The sequence below is a fragment of the Eptatretus burgeri genome, chromosome 10 (genome assembly GCF_056783735.1).
Source record: "Eptatretus burgeri isolate ZD-2024b chromosome 10, Ebu_testis_v1, whole genome shotgun sequence".
Classification (NCBI taxonomy): domain Eukaryota; kingdom Metazoa; phylum Chordata; class Myxini; order Myxiniformes; family Myxinidae; genus Eptatretus; species Eptatretus burgeri.
The window spans coordinates 31,039,683-31,058,521 of record NC_140970.1 but is presented as its reverse complement, the minus strand read 5'-3'; the positions used below and the strand labels follow the sequence as shown (position 1 = coordinate 31,058,521).

Genomic DNA, 18,839 nt, shown 5'->3' with positions numbered 1-18,839 from the left:
AAATGGAAAAAAGGGAGAGATCTAATGGCATTTGAAAGGGGCATGATCGTGGGTGCCCGTCAGGTAGGTGCCACAGTAGCAAGAACGGTCACGTTGTTCGGGTGTCGTTCCAAGACGTCGGTCATCAGAGTGCACCAGTAATGGCAACACCAGGGCAGGATGGTCACCAAGAGGGAGAGCTGTGGACAAAAGCATTTGGTGACCGACAAAGGAAAAAGGCGCTTACGGAAATGCTCATCAACTTGGACCAAAGTCAAACGGTCGCTCAAATGACGGAAACGTACAACACAGGACAACCGGCACAGATCTCCACAATGTGAAGAACCGTGCAGCGAATGAACTACCGCTGTTGGAGACCTTTACGCAAACTCCTCATATGGGATCTGTTACAAGTTCCCAACGGTGAGGTCTAAATGTTGCATATATCACATGTCCCCGTTTTAGTTTGGTGATTACCAAAAGTTCATACACAACATTTTGTGTCAAATGTGAAAACAAATATGAAAATATCAAATGAGAAAACCATGGATAATATTTTTGCAAATATGTGAATCAACACAAAACAGTGCTAAGTTTAGGAAAACTAGAATAACACAACTTGATCAGTCAGGGGCAAACTGCCCCGATGCAACAAGTTGACTTTGACTGCCACATCCTAGGTCCATACAATCACGGCGTTTCTTGATTCTGGCTGATCGGAGTGGCAGGTGTGCAGGAGAGTTCGTGTCACTGTTTGCAGGTGGAATGGCATCACTATCAGGTGTGAGTGGATCAGAGACGCCCGTTAGAGGCACAACATTCCCAGGTGCAGGCACAACAATGGATTGTTGCTGTTCAGGCTCCGGCATAACGACGGGCAGTATTGGAGCTTCGATGGGGCTGCAATGAGGGGAGACAACGTGATCCTGGTGCCGACGAACAACCCGGCCATCATACAAGCATATTGCATGCGACAGTGGCCCAGGTTTGTCGAAGTCACCAGGCAACCGAACAGCACCTGCGCCAAAGGAGAACACTGGATCCCCGGGTGTGAAGTGAGCGGCCCGTTGCTGACTTGTCGTGATGTAACTTCTGGTTAAGTTGGCTCTAGTACACTCGAGAAGATATATCTGGATTCAGACGGTCCAGGTTGGTCCTTGGGTGTCGTTTCATCAGTGATTCTGATGGTGTTACTCCTGTCATACCATGAGGTGTAGTAGATACTTAAAGAGCAGATGTGAGAGCCCGGTTTCAAGGTTTCCATCCTGCAGTTTGTGTAATCCAGACTTGATGACTCCAACTGAATGTTCGGCCAGGCCATTGGAAGCTTGGTGTTGTGGACTGACAAATTTGTCTGATACCATTCCGATGTGAGAATTTGGCGAATTCCAAGCTTGAGAAACATGCACCATTATCACCAACGATAACTCTGGGCAAGCCGTGTGGAGTAAAACAACGTCTCAGTTTCTCCATTGTTCTAGCTGATGAAGTACCAAACTATGTTGCGTTAGCATCAATCCACTTTGAGTGAACATCGGTGACAATTAGTAGCATCTGACCGTTCACTGGTCTAACAGTCACACTGAACTTGATGCCAAGGTTTGGTGGGCCATTCCCAGGGATGCAGCGGTGCCTTCGCTGGTGCATTCCTCGTGCTTTGGTGGGGGTGGCAATGTTGAACCCACTGTTCAGTATCAGTGTCTAGATTTGGCCACCATCCATAATTCCCCAGGACATTGTTGGTGACTGTTAAAGATCTCACGGTGTCCTTCCCAAAGAGTAGGCGAGCTATCTCCAGCACCCTAAGCAAATTACAAATTCCTGCCCTAAATGATTGCTGGGAAGGCAATGGCAAACTACCCAGTGTAAACTTTGCAAAGAGCCAGGATAGTTCAACAGTTAATGGGATGACTGCAGAACATGCTAAAAAAAACATGTACTGGTCCATGCTAAAATTATTCTGCACAAACGCATGTTGCAGTGCATTCTTTCGCGTTCGGCCACCAGAATTCCTTTTTCCAAACCTTATCCATGCGAACGTGCTTAATGGCTACCTGAAGGCCAGCTAAGGAAAGTTTTACTCTCCTATGTTCTTCAGGCTCTAAAGCAGTGAGTGTAACACCGAAGAATATCACAAAAGGTGGCATGTTGGCGCACTAAAGGCATTTCACCATTGAGTGGCTTCCTTTAGAGTGATTTAGTCATGAGGCAATCATGTGACAATCCTGGAGGAAGAGTGAAGAAACAAAGGGAAATGGAGCAACACTGATCAACCCCCACTCCCCCCTCTCTACTCTACTCTACTCCCCATACTGCTGTAGATCAGCAACCTGGTGATTACTGTTCAACTTTACAAAGTTGAATCTCTGATATGGCTAAACATAAAGACATGCGTGCCGACCCAGTTTTACATCACGTGGAGAAGCGTGCACACGTACACGCGTGGAGTTCCTGTTAACAACTGCCGGAAGATTGCTTTGAACAAAGCAGAATTACTCTGAGGGTAAGAGTGCACGAGTATATTGTTGGCACCCTGACAAAATTCTAAATGAATGCTTAACTCACAGGGGGTACTCGTTCTCTCTCGTTCTCTCTCGTTCTCTCTCGTTCTCTCTCTCTCTCTTTTGAGTGAAGCCTTATGGCTGCTGGTTGCATAATTGGTTAGGGACACGGCTATGCCGCTGATGCAGTGTCCCCATTACCAGTACACTGGTACTCATTTTGCCGACCTCGCAAGGATGACAGGCAGAGTCAACCCCACCTGGTATTAATTCAACAGGTGAATGGGATTTGAACTCAGGATCCTGGGATCCCAAGCCCACCATCCTAACCATTAAGCCAACACCAGGCATATGTTTATAGTATGACCGGTAGAAAATGGATTTCAGACTTTACTTTGCTTCCATCTTCACTGTTATTCTATGGAGAATAATTTTGATGAAATGGTATGAATTGTAATTAACACTCCTTTCCTCTCATCTCACACTGTCTTCCCTTCCCCCACCCATCACTCCCCCTCCCTCCTCTCTCCTTCACCAGCGAAGTGACGGGTGGTATTTACTCGTACTGTTATAAGAAACAATTTGTTGTGTTGTCTGTCTTTAATATATAATCCACAAATAAATATCTGAAGAGGAGGTGTCCTTCAGGTACATGCTGACGTGGGAGGAGGAGGGTTAGAGACCGGTTTGTATCCGACATCGTGCCTCTCCAAAAATGATACCATCACATATCCATTTTGGTTTATCCAATTTATTATTGTTTAAAACCGGTGCAACTGTATTCCGATTGTACTTATATTACACTGCCGCCAAATATCGTATTTGAAAATGCAACTTCCATTGTCACTTTAAGAAGTCAACTTTATATATAACCTATATTCACATGTGACTGGAGTTTCTACATCTTCACTTAATCTGAACCCAAATCCAAATCAGCATCCACATCCTTGTCCGGGCCAATCGAGAAGCAGGTGGACGTGATAGCCGCTCTCACTCTTTGGCGCTCCTCTGAGATGGACGATTTTCAGGATTTGTGCAGCACATGGGGTTTGGGCAAAATAAGGTTGGGGACTGTGAGGTGGGGGTGGAATTGTGGAGTGGATATAACAGGTCAGCACATGAACACCTGCAGGTGTAATACCTCATTTACTCTCCGAGCAGGATTTGAGAAATTGATCATCATCATCATAAGCTAACATCTTGTACAAGAATGCAAAATGACAGCAATATTCGAGATAACATAGAGTTCAGAAACCCCCGCCAAGCATTGACGAGGGATACATGCTCGCGGTGATCCTCACTTTTTTTGAGAAGGGGGCCACTTTTGCTAATAAGACATCAGTGTGAGAGCCACCAAACCACCCGCAGGACTCCAAAATGGGTGTGATTAGGCCCCACCCCTATGTTCTCTTTTTTTGTCATTGTTGTGATTACTGAGCTGCAAGCATAATTGTTTGCATACTGCCATCTACAGATGTAGGAATGTTACTTTATTTTTTTTATTTTTTTTGTTTACACTGTTGAGGCTCGTATGAGAGCGAACACACAGAACGTACAAGAAGGGGAGCAGGAGACAAGAGGGGCGGAAGAGGGAAGGAAAAAACAGTGGGGAACAGAGACATGAGGAGATCTGTGGAAGGGAGAGGGATGGGGTGGGGTACACGGGGGTAAGCAAAACATGGACACTCCAGGGACTTTCAGATCCTTACACGACAGGGACTTTCAGAAAGGAAAGCAGGGAATTTGAAGGAGGTGAGTTTGGGGTGGATTTGAGGGGGTAGAAACGATCGTGGTTTACGCTTCGCATTGGAACACTTATTTGAAACCATTGGGTCAACTTGATAGAATTTATGGCGGATTATGATGGGGTTTTTCACATTTGTGTATTATCGGTCGTGCGTCAGGGGCCGCACTCTCGGCCACCAGTGGCTCGTGGGGCGTGCAATGAAGAACAGGGCATGCTCGGGATGCAACACAAGCATTATGGGCCAAATTCCCATTTCCTTTGCAATTGTCCTTCCTTCCTTGTGCACAAAAGTGCAAGTTTCACTTTGGGTAAAATACTGGGCCAAACACGAATAAAGGGAGGAGATGTGAATTTAAAAGTTATGCTGCAGGAAAGTGAGAAGGCAGGATGTGGCCACGTACCGTTTGTAACACATGCGGCGAGTTGACTTTGCAGAGTTTTGCGATGGTATTCAATCAAAAACTTCTGGCACGATCTGATGCTACCTGGAGAAAATATAGCAAGATTGATCAGGCAAGGTTTGTAAAAGTAGAAAAGGTAATCGAGTAGAGAGGGAGAAAATGTTTTCTTCTGAAAACTTAAACCTGGGACCTTCATCTTCGAAATTGTTAATTACTTTTAATTTGATTTTTTCAAAGTGAAGGATAAGGGAAGATTTATAACTGTTGTAGGGTTTGTTTATACAATTACTGCTCCCAGTTTTCAATGGTACGTCAGTATTTTTTATACCCCTCCCCCCCCCCCTTTCCTCCCCTGAGGAGTACTAAACCACCATTTAGATTTTTTTTCTTCCTTTTCTTCCAATGTCCAAGTTGTATCTCGGAGCCAGCTGGGAATTTTGGAATGAAATGTTGCATCAATAATGGAATTAAAAAGTATGCGGGGCTGACAATTTTATTTGACCTTGACTTTATTTTTGAAGTCTTTTTTTTTTTGTATATGTAGTCGAGGTTCATGGAAGAACTAGTGCACTGAACGGATCAGGATGTAACAGACAAAAACAGGATGCAAAACATGCAAAAGAAACAGTAAAGAGAGGGGGGGGGGAAATCAACACAGAGTTGAAGGACAAGATATTGGGAGACTTTGGCAATCAATGGGTGTGGGGGAGGAATGGGGGAGAGGAGAGGAGAGGATGCATGGGGTGGACAAGATGGATACAGAAGGAATCTCGCAGGAGGGAAAACTGGAAAGTTGGAAGGGAGGGGGAGTTTTTAGGGGGGGTTAACAAGGGTAGAGAAGATCATTGTTTTGGATTGGGGACGATTTGAGATGGTGGTGGTTGTTGTTTCGTATACAGTCAATGACTGCTGGTTGTATCATTGCTTCCATTTTTTGGAAGTGCAACTGTATTGCTAATGCAGTGCCCTGTTTGTTTTTTTGCTGGTACTCATTTTGCCAACCTGTAAGGATGACGAGCTGAGTCAACCCACCTGGTGTTACTCCAACGGATTGATAAAGGCTCAAACTCAAGACCCAAAGACCTTAACCTTAATTGTGAAGCTAACACCAGGCTTGGAGATGGAGGTGAACAGCTGTCATGACCCAATTTTAGACATTTTTCACGAAAATTTGATGAAGGTTTGTCTGTCAGAATGAAATTCCCCTCTCTAGATAGCCTAGACTCGAGGCTGACTGCATTGACAGCCAAGACTCTCGGCCCGAGAGCAAGGCACGTTTACATTATACCCCTCCGGGTTAAAGGTCAAGGTCAAAGGGCGGTCAAAAAAAATAGTTTTTTTTTGTCATTGCTCAATTTTGCCATTGCGGAATCTCAGAACGCTTGGCCTTCCAAAATGTTCTTGCATCATAATCATGTACCTGCACTGAAGTTGTGCACCTGATATATCATTAGTGTTCTTGACCTACCTTTTTCCAGATTGTGACCTAATTGATAATAAATAAAAAACACCTTTTTGATCGTAACTTGAATAATTTTTCTCTGATTTTCATAATGTTGAGGTTTATGGATGGATTGTAGATCGGGACAATCTTTTAATCTACACTCTATCTCTAAATATTGAAGGTCAAGGTCATATGGCGGTCCAAAAATAATATGGCTATCATTGGCCAAGGGTAAGCCGTGATTGCAGATATCTAGTTTTTATAGTGCACTCTTGTTACAGGACATTGTGCTGACGTTTGAACACCGAAGAGAGCAATACGACTCATGTATCACACATAAATCACAAAAAATGGACAAAGACACTCGAAGACGTCGGTATACTTTACAGGAATTACAAGGACATAACTACATAATGGACAAACACATACATGGTAAAAATGTGATTTGAAACAAAATTCAGATAAGGACACCACAGGTGAAGCTAATTACTGAACTACACAAAAACTGTTCAAGTTTTCTGTGACTCACATCGAAGGTGTCGAAAATCTCAGTTTCATATGACTAAGTGTTTGAGTTATCGTGCAAACAGACAACGAGGCAACAATGTGACTTCCCTTTGGAGAGATCTCGAACAAGGTTTTTGTATTTCTTTATCCACTCGCCTACCTCCGACGTGCAATGTCTGCAGATGACATGGCACACGGTTGGGAGGGTATCCGACGTTGGAGACAAAGGGAAGAGCAGAGGACAGCAGAGACAACGAGTCTTTCCGCACCCTCACAATCACCACACCCGTCTTCATGTTCACATAGAAGACTGCACGCGGCAAGCATGACACATGATGCACTGCCCAGAATCAATTAGACGCACAAGAGACTATTTTAGCTGAAAAAGAAAGCGTTAAGCTACACGCCAGTTGCCGTGCTGGCGAGATACCATGTCATGCTTGCAGAAAAAATGGTTGCTGGCAAACGGGTTGTGGCAGTGTAATGCGGTGTTCGAGAACTGTTGTTGTGCACCTGTCATGCCAATGAGGCACCTCGCCTGTCCGTACACGCCATGTTGAGCTTGCAGAGTGTGGGACAATGTTTTGTGTACAGCAGATGGCGATAATGCACGGAGGGCTAAATCGCCCCCTCGCACGACACACAGCACATACCTGCAAGCAGCACATTCATGATTATCAGCGATACAATGACATAATTCGTATCCAGCCATGACGTCGGAAATTTTCCAATGTGTGCGACATCATTATAGTTGTGCAAAACAATTGTAAACAATTTAAACAGTTGTGTATGGTGATATAACATGTAATTGTCATCAAACCCATGTATAATGTATTACCACTTGATAAAATGAAACGTTCTTTTCGGGTTTTTTTATTACCACAATAATTTGCAAACCAATGAAGGGATTTGAACCAAATTTGACATGAGTATGGACTGTAATACAAAGATGAACTAATTGGATTTTGGGGTCAACAGGTCAAAGGTCCAAGGTCATGTGCCCTTTGAGAACCGTTTTGCAGACCATACATCAAGTAAGAAACATCTGATGTTATCCTTTTTTTTTTTTACAATCTCTCTATATATATATATATATCTATCTATCTATCTATCTATCTATCTATCTATCTATCTATCTATCTATCTATCTATCTATCTATCTATCTCTCTCTCTCTCTCTCTCTCTCTCTCTCTCTCTCTCTCTCTCTCTCTCTCTCTCTCTCTCTCTCTCTCTCTCTCTCTATCTCTATCTCTATCTCTATCTCTATCTCTATCTCTATCTCTATCTCTATCTCTATCTCTATCTCTATCTCTATCTCTATCTCTATCTCTCTCTCTCTCTTTCTCTCTTTCTCATTGAAATCAAATGTAATCGTGGGTTGACATCAAATGCGGGTGGTGGCACATGCATCAGATTATATTTTCTAGTCATCTGATGTTTTGACCATAATTACGAAAATGGTAGTTTCACATGTACAACGAGTTAAATTATGTAGTACTGTACATTATTTTCATCATGATGATTCCACTCACAAGGTAAAACTATTACATTATTGTGCCACGAGATGACCAGCAGGTGGTATTTTATTTTGTCATCTGTTATGAATTTCATTGAGATTTCTCCACATCACCTGTGCAAACTGCCAGCCTGAGGGGCGATTGACCATCTCAACATGCACTTACATGTCCGCTCCCAATGGCTGCTCAATACCAGCTGACCCATTTGATAGGTTTTTTGGGAATGTGTTGAGCACAGGGAGAGACAACTTAAGAGACAGAGAGAGAGAAGAGAGAGAGATTGAGAGAGACAGAGAGAGAGAAGAGAGAGAGATTGAGAGAGAGAGAGATTGAGAGACAGAGAGAGAGAGAGAGAGACAGAGAGAGACAGAGAGAGAGATTGAGAGAGACAGAGAGAGAGAGAGAGACAGAGAGAGACAGAGAGAGAGAGAGAGACAGAGAGAGACAGAGAGAGAGACAGAGAGAGAGACAGAGAGAGACAGAGAGAGAGACAGAGAGAGAGATTGAGAGACAGAGAGAGACAGAGAGAGAGACAGAGAGAGATTGAGAGACAGAGAGAGAGACAGAGAGAGAGACAGAGAGAGATTGAGAGACAGAGAGAGAGACAGAGACAGAGACAGAGACAGAGACAGAGACAGAGACAGAGACAGAGACAGAGACAGAGACAGAGACAGAGACAGAGACAGAGACAGAGACAGAGACAGAGACACAGAGACAGAGACACAGAGTGGGAGAGAGACACAGAGTGGGAGAGAGACACAGAGTGGGAGAGAGACACAGAGTGGGAGAGAGACACAGAGTGGGAGAGAGACACAGAGTGGGAGAGAGACACAGAGTGGGAGAGAGACACAGAGTGGGAGAGAGACACAGAGTGGGAGAGAGACACAGAGTGGGAGAGAGACACAGAGTGGGAGAGAGACACAGAGTGGGAGAGAGACACAGAGTGGGAGAGAGACACAGAGTGGGAGAGAGACACAGAGTGGGAGAGAGACACAGAGTGGGAGAGAGACACAGAGTGGGAGAGAGACACAGAGTGGGAGAGAGACACAGAGTGGGAGAGAGACACAGAGTGGGAGAGAGACACAGAGTGGGAGAGAGACACAGAGTGGGAGAGAGACACAGAGTGGGAGAGAGACACAGAGTGGGAGAGAGACACAGAGTGGGAGAGAGACACAGAGTGGGAGAGAGACACAGAGTGGGAGAGAGACACAGAGTGGGAGAGAGACACAGAGTGGGAGAGAGACACAGAGTGGGAGAGAGACACAGAGTGGGAGAGAGACACAGAGTGGGAGAGAGACACAGAGTGGGAGAGAGAGACAGAGTGGGAGAGAGACACAGAGTGGGAGAGAGACACAGAGTGGGAGAGAGACACAGAGTGGGAGAGAGACACAGAGTGGGAGAGAGACACAGAGTGGGAGAGAGACACAGAGTGGGAGAGAGACACAGAGTGGGAGAGAGAGACAGAGTGGGAGAGAGAGACAGAGTGGGAGAGGGAGAGACAGAGTGGGAGAGGGAGAGACAGAGTGGGAGAGGGAGAGACAGAGTGGGAGAGAGAGACAGAGTGGGAGAGGGAGAGACAGAGTGGGAGAGGGAGAGACAGAGTGGGAGAGGGAGAGACAGAGTGGGAGAGGGAGAGACAGAGTGGGAGAGGGAGAGACAGAGTGGGAGAGGGAGAGACAGAGTGGGAGAGGGAGAGACAGAGTGGGAGAGGGAGAGACAGAGTGGGAGAGGGAGAGACAGAGTGGGAGAGGGAGAGACAGAGTGGGAGAGGGAGAGACAGAGTGGGAGAGTGAGAGACAGAGTGGGAGACAGAGTGGGAGACAGAGTGGGAGACAGAGTGGGAGACAGAGTGGGAGACAGAGTGGGAGACAGAGTGGGAGACAGAGTGGGAGACAGAGTGGGAGACAGAGTGGGAGACAGAGTGGGAGACAGAGGGGGAGAGTGGGAGAGTGGGAGAGTGGGAGAGTGGGAGAGTGGGAGAGTGGGAGAGTGGGAGAGTGGGAGAGAGAGAGAGAGAGAGAGAGAGAGAGAGAGAGAGAGAGAGAGAGAGAGAGAGAGAGAGAGAGAGGGAGAGAGAGACAGAGAGAGGGGGGGAGAGAGAGGGAGAGAGGGAGAGAGACAGACAGAGAGGGAGAGACAGACAGACAAAGAGAGGGAGAGACAGATGGACGGACAGACAGAGGGAGAGGGACAGGGAGAGGGAGAGAGGAGAGACAGACAATGAGTCCAACTTTGTGTCGATTCATCTAACAGCAGTGGAGCACAGTAATGCACAATGGTTTCTGTTCAATGAAGTACGTCTTTCTTCATGAATCTGAAACATCATAGTCGTTGATACACTGATACTCTCATGCCTCTCCCTCATGTATCCCCCTGAGATGTTCGTCTGCCAATGGTGCCCTCAAGGCTCTTCATCTGTATCTTCAGGACCACACCACCACCGAGGCACGAAAGGCTCATCTGCATGAAACCTGCTGTGTGGCCTTGTGTGCTGGTAATACTCCCAGGGCCCTTCCACTGCACCAAAGGCTCACCATTTGCTACAGTGGCTTTGCAATTAGCTGTGGTTGATAGTGGCAATCTTTCCCCCCAACATGCTCTTCCCGGCTGTCACGTGTATCCTCCCACTCCCAGCATCCTATCAATCCTAATTTTTCTTGTTTTTCATTTTCCTTCAAATATGGATGTATGAATTAAAATTTATTCTCTTCTCTTGTTCTTTAGCTTTCCATACTGACCCATAGCATTCCTCTCAATACTTAAAATAAATAAATTTGTTTGTAATGAACATCAGGTTACTCATTCACTTCTGTGATACAATTGGGCTCCAAATGAAACCATTTGGTACCTTAAGATAATGGATGACTGATCTGACATCCGAGCTCACAATTTTAAGAGATCCATCCTGAGCGTGTTGCACATTGCCACCTTGAAGTGCGTGACAAAACTCAAAGAAAACTCACAAATTCCCTCCACACTGTCACGCTGGGTTTGGATCATCGTAAATGCTGCGCTCCGTGCACTTTACTACTGCATCGTGAATACTGTCTTATCTGTCGCACACATTTTACTGCAGAATAAATATTTAATCTTTAACATGTGCATCACATGACCATGGAGCATTATTATAGGGTATGTCAGTCTATTTGATAAAACAGGATTCGATTTTAGCTGCAGTGCTCTTCGACAATTTCTTAATCGACTCAAACTAGGACCACAGAGCAGAGAGCCGGCTTCACATCCATTTTGAAAGATTGCAGCTTCCACGATGTTGTTCTTTGTTATTCACATTGTTCTTCAGTCTTTCTCAATTGGCCGAAGTTCCCGTAGTGATGGGAAAAAATGGCGGATTTCTGGTGGGATAATGAACCCAGAGAAGTCACCATGGCTGTTCAAGTGAAAATAGACATACTTGTGCTCTCATTATTATTATTTTTTTTTAAATTAAGATGACATCGAAAATTGTTTTGCACATGCAGGTCAGGTCAGGTATGGGAGCATGCACCGGAACAGCGCGTTGTTGCGTCCACTTTCCGCCGGTACTCCAGGGGCCTCCGTCTGGCCATCCCCCAGGCAGATGCCAGGCCCATCCCCATCTCCTTGAGATGATGGTCAACCTGCTGCAACCACAAGGCATGTGGTCGGCCCGTTGGCCTCCTTCACTCACGAGGCTCCCTCGCTGAGAGAATCTGGTGAGCAAGATCAGCATCAGGAAAACGATCCACATGTCCATACGGCCACAGCTGACGCTCACGGACTATGCAGGTAACAAATTTCATTTGAGTCTCTCTCAGCAACCGCTCGTTGGACACAAAGTCTGACGAGCGATAGCCAAAGATTCTCCGAAGAGACCTGGTACCAAAGGAATTCAGTCTCCGTCTCAGATCCTTGCTCAGAGTCCAAGTCTCACACCCAGAGAGAAGACTGGATGCACCAAGGACCTGAAGACTCGGACTTTCGTCCTCCCACACAGGTACCGGTAGTGCCACACCCCATGATCCAGTGAATCCATGACTCCCCAGGCCCAACCCAGACGTCTGTCAACCTCTGGCTCACAGCCCGCAGAGACATCAATATCACTGCCAAGATAAGTGAATCTCTCCACGACCTCAACATCCTCACCACAAACAGGTACAGACAGATAGCAGCATCCAAGATGTCATTGAAAGCCTGGATCTTAGTTTTGACCCAGGAAACCCATAATCCCAGTGGCTCAGACTCCTCATTCAGCACCTCGAGGGCCCCCAAAAGGATATCCAGAGTCTCTGCAAAGATGACGACATCATCTGCGAAATCAAGGTCAGAGATCTTGACATTCCCAAACGATGCACCGCAAATTGATCTCTTGGACATCGTCCCCAGAATCCAGTCCATACAAGCGCTGAAAAGTGTGGGGGCCAGTACACACCCCTAACGAACTCCAGTAACAACTGGAAATAAGTCAGAGATGGTATCACCACATCTCACAGCACTCTCAGTACCAGAGTAGAGTTCAGATATCACATCGATCACCGACCAAGAATCCTCCAGAGGGCATCCTGATTCACCGAATCGAACGCTTTACAGAGATCAACATAAGCTGCAATCAGCCCCTGCTGAAACTCTCGTCTGCGTTCGGTGAGGACACGAAGAGCAAGGATACGGTCAATCGTTGACCTCTTTGGTGTAAAGCCTGACTGCTCTGGACGCTGGTGCTCAAGCAGATGGTGGCGAACCCTATCAAGAATTATTCGAACAAAGACCTTGCCCGGCACTGAGAGTAGTGTTGTTGCCCGGCATCTCGGTAGTTGTTGCAGTCCGAGCGATCTCGATCTCTCTCGATCTCTCTCGATCTCTCTCTCTCGATCTCTCTCTCTCGATCTCTCTCTCTCTCTCTCTCTCGATCTCTCTCTCTCGATCTCTCTCTCTCTCTCTCGATCTCTCTCTCTCTCTCTCGATCTCTCTCTCTCTCGATCTCTCTCTCTCTCTCTCGATCTCTCTCTCTCTCTCTCGATCTCTCTCTCTCTCTCTCGATCTCTCTCTCTCTCTCGATCTCTCTCTCTCTCTCGATCTCTCTCTCTCTCTCTCGATCTCTCTCTCTCTCTCTCTCGATCTCTCTCTCTCTCTCTCGATCTCTCTCTCTCTCTCTCTCGATCTCTCGATCTCTCTCTCTAGATCTCTCTCTCTCTCTCTCTCGATCTCTCTCTCTCTCTCGATCTCTCTCTCTCTCTCTCGATCTCTCTCTCTCTCTCTCGATCTCTCTCTCTCTCTCTCTCTCTCTCTCTCTCTCGATCTCTCTCTCTCTCTCGATCTCTCTCTCTCTCTCGATCTCTCTCTCTCTCTCTCGATCTCTCTCTCTCTCTCTCGATCTCTCTCTCTCTCTCTCGATCTCTCTCTCTCTCGATCTCTCTCTCTCTCTCTCTCTCTCTCTCTCTCTCTCGATCTCTCTCTCTCTCTCGATCTCTCTCTCTCGATCTCTCTCTCTCTCTCTCTCTCTCGATCTCTCTCTCTCTCGATCTCTCTCTCTCTCGATCTCTCTCTCTCTCTCTCTCTCTCTCTCGATCTCTCTCTCTCTCTCTCTCTCTCTCTCTCTCTCTCTCTCTCTCTCTCTCTCTCTCTCTCTCTCTCTCTCTCTCTCTCTCTCTCTCTCGATCTCTCTCTCTCTCGATCTCTCTCTCTCTCTCGATCTCTCTCTCTCTCTCGATCTCTCTCTCTCTCTCGATCTCTCTCTCTCTCTCTCTCTCTCTCTCTCTCTCGATCTCTCTCGATCTCTCTCTCTCTCTCTCTCTCGATCTCTCTCTCTCTCGATCTCTCTCTCTCTCTCGATCTCTCTCTCTCTCTCTCGATCTCTCTCTCTCTCTCTCGATCTCTCTCTCTCTCTCTCTCGATCTCTCTCTCTCTCGATCTCTCTCTCGATCTCTCTCTCGATCTCTCTCTCTCTCGATCTCTCTCTCTCTGTATCTTTCTCTCTCCTTCTCTCGATCTCTCTCTCTCTCTCTCTCGATCTCTCTCTCTCTCTCGATCTCTCTCTCTCTCGATCTCTCTCTCTCTCTCGATCTCTCTCTCTCTCTCGATCTCTCTCTCTCTCTCGATCTCTCTCTCTCTCTCTCGATCTCTCTCTCTCTCTCGATCTCTCTCTCTCTCTCGATCTCTCTCTCTCTCTCGATCTCTCTCTCTCTCTCGATCTCTCTCTCTCTCTCGATCTCTCTCTCTCTCTCTCGATCTCTCTCTCTCTCTCTCGATCTCTCTCTCTCTCTCGATCTCTCTCTCTCTCTCGATCTCTCTCTCTCTCTCGATCTCTCTCTCTCTCTCGATCTCTCTCTCTCTCTCGATCTCTCTCTCTCTCTCGATCTCTCTCTCTCTCTCGATCTCTCTCTCTCTCTCGATCTCTCTCTCTCTCTCGATCTCTCTCTCTCTCGATCTCTCTCTCTCTCTCTCTCTCTCTCTCTCTCTCTCTCTCTCTCTCTCTCTCTCTCTCTCTCTCTCTCTCTCTCTCTCTCTCTCTCGCTCTCTCTCTCTCTCTCTCTCTCTCCGTCCCTCCTCTCTCTCTTCCATCTCTCCCCTGTCCCTCCTCTCTCTCTTTCCATCCATCTCTCCCCCTCCCTCTCTCTCTCTTCCTCCTCTCTCTCTCTCCCTCCCTCTCTCTCCCCACTCTCTCTCCCCCTCCCTCTCTCCCTCCTCTCTCTCCCCCTCCCTCTCTCTCCCCTCTCTCTCCCCCTCCCTCTCTCTCCCCTCCCTCTCTCTCCCCTCCCTCTCTCTCCCCCCTCTCTCTCCCCCTCCCTCTCTCTCCCCCCTCCCTCTCTCTCCCCTCCCTCTCTCTCACCCCCTCCCTCTCTCTCCCCCTCCCTCTCACCCCCTCCCTCTCTCTCCCCTCCCTCTCCCTCTCTCTCCCCCCTCCCTCTCTCTCCCCCTCCCTCTCTCTCCCTCCTCCCTCTCTCTCCCCCATCTCTCCCCTCCTCCCTCTCTCTCCCCCATCTCTCCCCTCCTCCCTCTCTCCCTCCTCCCTCTCCCCTCCCTCTCCCCTCCTCCCCTCCCCTCCTCCCTCTCCCCCTCCTCCTCTCCCCCCCTCCCCCTCCTCCCCCTCCTCCCTCTCCTCCCCCTCCCCCCTCCTCCCTCTCCCCCCTCCCCCTCCTCCCTCTCCCCCTCCCCTCCTCCTCTCCTCCTCTCCCCCTCCTCCCTCTCCCTCCCCTCCTCCCTCTCCCCCCTCCTCCCTCTCCCTTCCCCTCCTCCCTCTCCCCTCCTCCTCTCCCCCCTCCCTCTCTCTCCCCCTCCCCTCTCTCTATCTCCCCTCTCTCCCCCACCTTTAATATCACCGTCAGTGAATCGTCAGGTTGTATTTGCTTGAAATAAATGAATAAAATGAGTTTCCTCAACTCCTCGCCAAGGCCGCACCGTTGCCATGTGCACATGACGTCACGACCGATCGGAGAACAACAAATCGCTGCAAAATAATTCAACAGGTTCCGACATAAACACCTCACCGATTTTTAAGACGCACCATCGTCCGAACAGTACACGGACCAACGAAGAGAAGGAAAGAAGCTCCGGGGTGATGGAGGAATAAGAATAAGAAGAAGAAGAAGAAGAAGAAGAAGAAGAAGAAGAAGTAGAATAAGGGGTGGAGGGGGGGGAGGGGTGGCGGAGGTTTTTGGTTCAAAGATAACGTTGTTTTCAGTGACGAGGATTAAATTATCAGAGGGATCGAACCGGGACGGGCTGTTTACACAACCTGCAAGTTCCGGGACACCAACACATGGACAATTTGACGAAACAGAAAGCGCTAGCACACACTACCCTCCCATGACACCAAATACCAACCAAATGTGATCCTCAATCAAAAATCCTTCTAATTGGAGACAGTAACATCGCGACACGAAACACCCTTCATTGTTTATGCCTATTTTACCTCACGACGACAGGAATAACACCATAACACAGAGTATAAAGTATAAAACTAAACACGGCGCGTTCCCTCACTCACCGAGTGGGTGAAGCACTCCAAACAAACGGTTGGTGAGGAACGGCTCGCTTAGGAAGCGATAGCGAGCTGATTGCGATGAACGTGAGGGGAAACCGAGAGCTGCTTCCGATGCTTTGTGGCTGTCAATCTATTACATACCGGGAAGTACTCCTGGGTTTGAATCCCGACGCACCTGTAAACCGTCATCGCGGCGATTCAAAGCCAAAGGCACGGTGATCCGTCAGTGTGTGCGCTGTATCCGGAGCGCCTGTTGTTGGTATTGTTTGGTGAAAGTTAAAGACCGCACAGTTTCTACGGAGGAGTCGGCGAGCTGTCACCGGAACCCCAAACACATTGTGCCATAATTACTTAGTCGAGCGGCAGGTTTGGCCAACCGGTTCGTGAAAGACTCGAGGCCAAAAACTTCCCCCGCAACGTGGGAATAACTGTCGCTGTTAAAGAAAAAGTATACGTAACGGAAAGGAAGAGGGGTAGTAGAGGGTTACTAAATGTGAGAAAATTAAAATGGCACAAATAAAGAGAAGGGAAGATTATGGGACAGAGAAAGGAGGATGAGGATGAGATTTGAAGGGGGATTTAGGAGGGGGAGGGGGAAGATTTGGAGGAGGGGGAAAGAAGGGAGGGGGGAGGGAGGAAGAAAAGAAGGATGGGAGAGAGAATATGGGGAGATTGGGAGGGGGGAAAATTAGGAGGGAGGGGGAGGGGGAGGAGGGAAAGAAGATGGGGAGATTTGGAAGGGGGAAAATAGGGGAGGATGGGAGAGAAGATGGGGAGATTTGGAGGGGGAAAGGGAAGATTTGGAGGAGGAAGAAGGGGGAGGGAAAGAAGGGGGAGGGAAAGAAGGGGGAGGGAAAGAAGGGGGAGGGAAAGAAGGGGAGGGAAAGAAGGGGGAGGGAAAGAAGGGGGAGGGAAAGAATGGGGAGGGAAAGATGGGGGGAGGGAAAGAAGGGGGGAGGGAAAGAAAGATGGGAGAGAGATGGGGGAGATTTGGAGGGAAAGCCAAGTAAAGGGAGGTAGGTACAGGATACCTGTTGGAGCAGACACAGAGATCAAAATTACCACCATATTTGCTTATGTAATAAACATATGACTTTAAAAGTTACATCCTCTCTGCCTGATCTCATTTGATGTCAGCTGCGGCACAGGCGCGCCACTCAACCCTCAAATTCCCTCCCTCGCAACTCCAACATCCACACGTTCTTCTGGAACCCTCTCCTGATTAAATTTCCAAAATCCAGACCGACTGCACACCTCACCCAACTTCTTTGTTCCTCCCTTCTCCAAAACGTGAAACCACTTTCCAGAGGCTGAGCAATCTCACTCTTTTCTCCAGGGTTTCAAATTGACAATACACCATCTTGTGTTATTCTCAGTCCTCCTATCCATGATCTTTTCTACTCCATTAACTCCCTCCCCCCAACCGAAACCTCTGACTTGCAAGTTGAAGTTTCCTCCCCTCCACTTTCCCTGTTGATGATGTCCAAGTATTGCTCCAATACCTCAATTCTCTATCAATTCGTACCCTCCATAACCTTGCCCCTATGTGAGCCTCCATATTGAACAACAACAAAAAAACCAGAATAAAATAAATATCAAGGAAACGTTCACCTGAAAGGTGGGTATGGTACCACTCTCAAGACCATCCTCTTTTGTAAAGTGAGCACATTATATCGGCACAGTAAGAACATGGATGTCAGCAATGTCGACCCCATCCATATGGGTTGAGGTCCGATTGGACAACAGTGGACAGCACAAGTCTTTTACCAACAACAACATTACGTGCCAATCTGGCCCTCAATTTGGCTAATCCAAGTTTTGAGATTACATGATTAGGGACCTCCCTCTTCTTGGTCTTGCTCCACAAGACAATTGTCATCTCCTCTTCTTTTTACATCTCCAAAAATGTCAGATTGCATTTCCTGATCAGATCTAAATTTTATGCAGATAGATGGCTTCTTAAGAGAAATAAAAATAAAGAGATGACCCTGAGCAACCCGTACTTGTCAAGTTTCTTCAAGTCGTGTCCAACTTCTGGTGGCATTCATGATCAGATTTCTCCAAACCTCCCTATTCTGCACTACTTCCCGAAGCTCTGGCCGAGACAGCTTGGTTGCAGCCTTTACCAGATCCATCCAGTACACACAAGACATATATATATATATATATATATATATATATATATATATATATATATATATATATATATATATATATATATATATATATATATATCTCTATCTCTCTCTCTCCCTCCCTCCCTCCCTCCCTCTCTCTCTATCTCTATCTCTATCTCTATCTCTATCTCTATCTCTATCTCTATCTCTATCTCTATCTCTCTCTAACATGCCAAGCATGGTTGATTTCTCCAGACTTTCGTTTTCTGCATGCATGATGTGTCGAAAGCATGACAGCTTCTGTTTTAGCATCAACGCTTCCAATGTGTACATGGTGGTTTAATTTCTTCAAGCAATGATTTGTTTGTTCTTCTTGCAGTCCATGGAATTTTTGGCATTAGTCTTCAACACCAGATTTCAAAACTGTCAATCTTCCTTTCTTTCTTTTTCACTGTCTACGACTCACATTCATACATTCCAGGCTAAAAGCAGGTGATAAGCATGACCTGGCATTTCAGGAAAGTCTGCAGACATACCTTGACTAGCAAATTGAGAAAAGATCGATGTGCGATAGAACGACGACTGGAAAAGTCAGCGATGTCAATGTCGCTGTAATTCGCTTGTTCATGGAATCCCACAGCGTGAGAGAAGGGAAGCAAGTACTTGAG

General features: G+C 47.1%; 1 protein-coding gene and 1 long non-coding RNA gene across 3 annotated transcripts; one reads left to right on the top strand and one right to left on the bottom strand.

Moving 5' to 3' along the window:
* The first annotated feature begins 1,618 nt into the window (after window positions 1–1,618).
* On the top strand, window positions 1,619–11,170 carry LOC147018226 (uncharacterized). The gene is made up of 3 exons (XR_015062318.1): window positions 1,619–2,482; window positions 7,558–7,613; window positions 10,525–11,170. It is a non-coding gene; the product is annotated as an uncharacterized LOC147018226 (long non-coding RNA).
* On the bottom strand, window positions 3,216–15,706 carry POP5 (POP5 ribonuclease P/MRP subunit). Of its 2 annotated transcripts, XM_085897719.1 has the most exons (5): window positions 15,558–15,706; window positions 7,093–7,232; window positions 6,740–6,889; window positions 4,629–4,712; window positions 3,216–3,488 (listed from the first exon to the last, which is right to left on the bottom strand). In XM_085897719.1, the coding sequence occupies exons 1-5, from the start codon at window positions 15,575–15,577 to the stop codon at window positions 3,391–3,393; spliced, it is 492 nt and encodes a 163-aa protein (XP_085753845.1). In that variant the 5' UTR covers window positions 15,578–15,706; the 3' UTR covers window positions 3,216–3,390. The 2 variants fall into 2 exon arrangements, with proteins under 2 accessions (XP_085753845.1, XP_085753846.1); XM_085897720.1 differs by lacking the exon at window positions 4,629–4,712.
* Between the last annotated feature and the right edge of the window lie 3,133 nt (window positions 15,707–18,839).

Coding starts and splice junctions, on each gene's coding strand:
- POP5 (XM_085897719.1), bottom strand. CDS start 15,577: ATGGTGCGTCTTAAAAATCG. Junction 7,233..15,557: donor ATGGTGCGTCTTAAAAATCG/GTGAGGTGTTTA, acceptor TGCTGCTTGCAG/GTATGTGCTGTGTGTCGTGC. Junction 3,489..4,628: donor CGCCGCATGTGTTACAAACG/GTACGTGGCCAC, acceptor CGTCCATCTCAG/AGGAGCGCCAAAGAGTGAGA.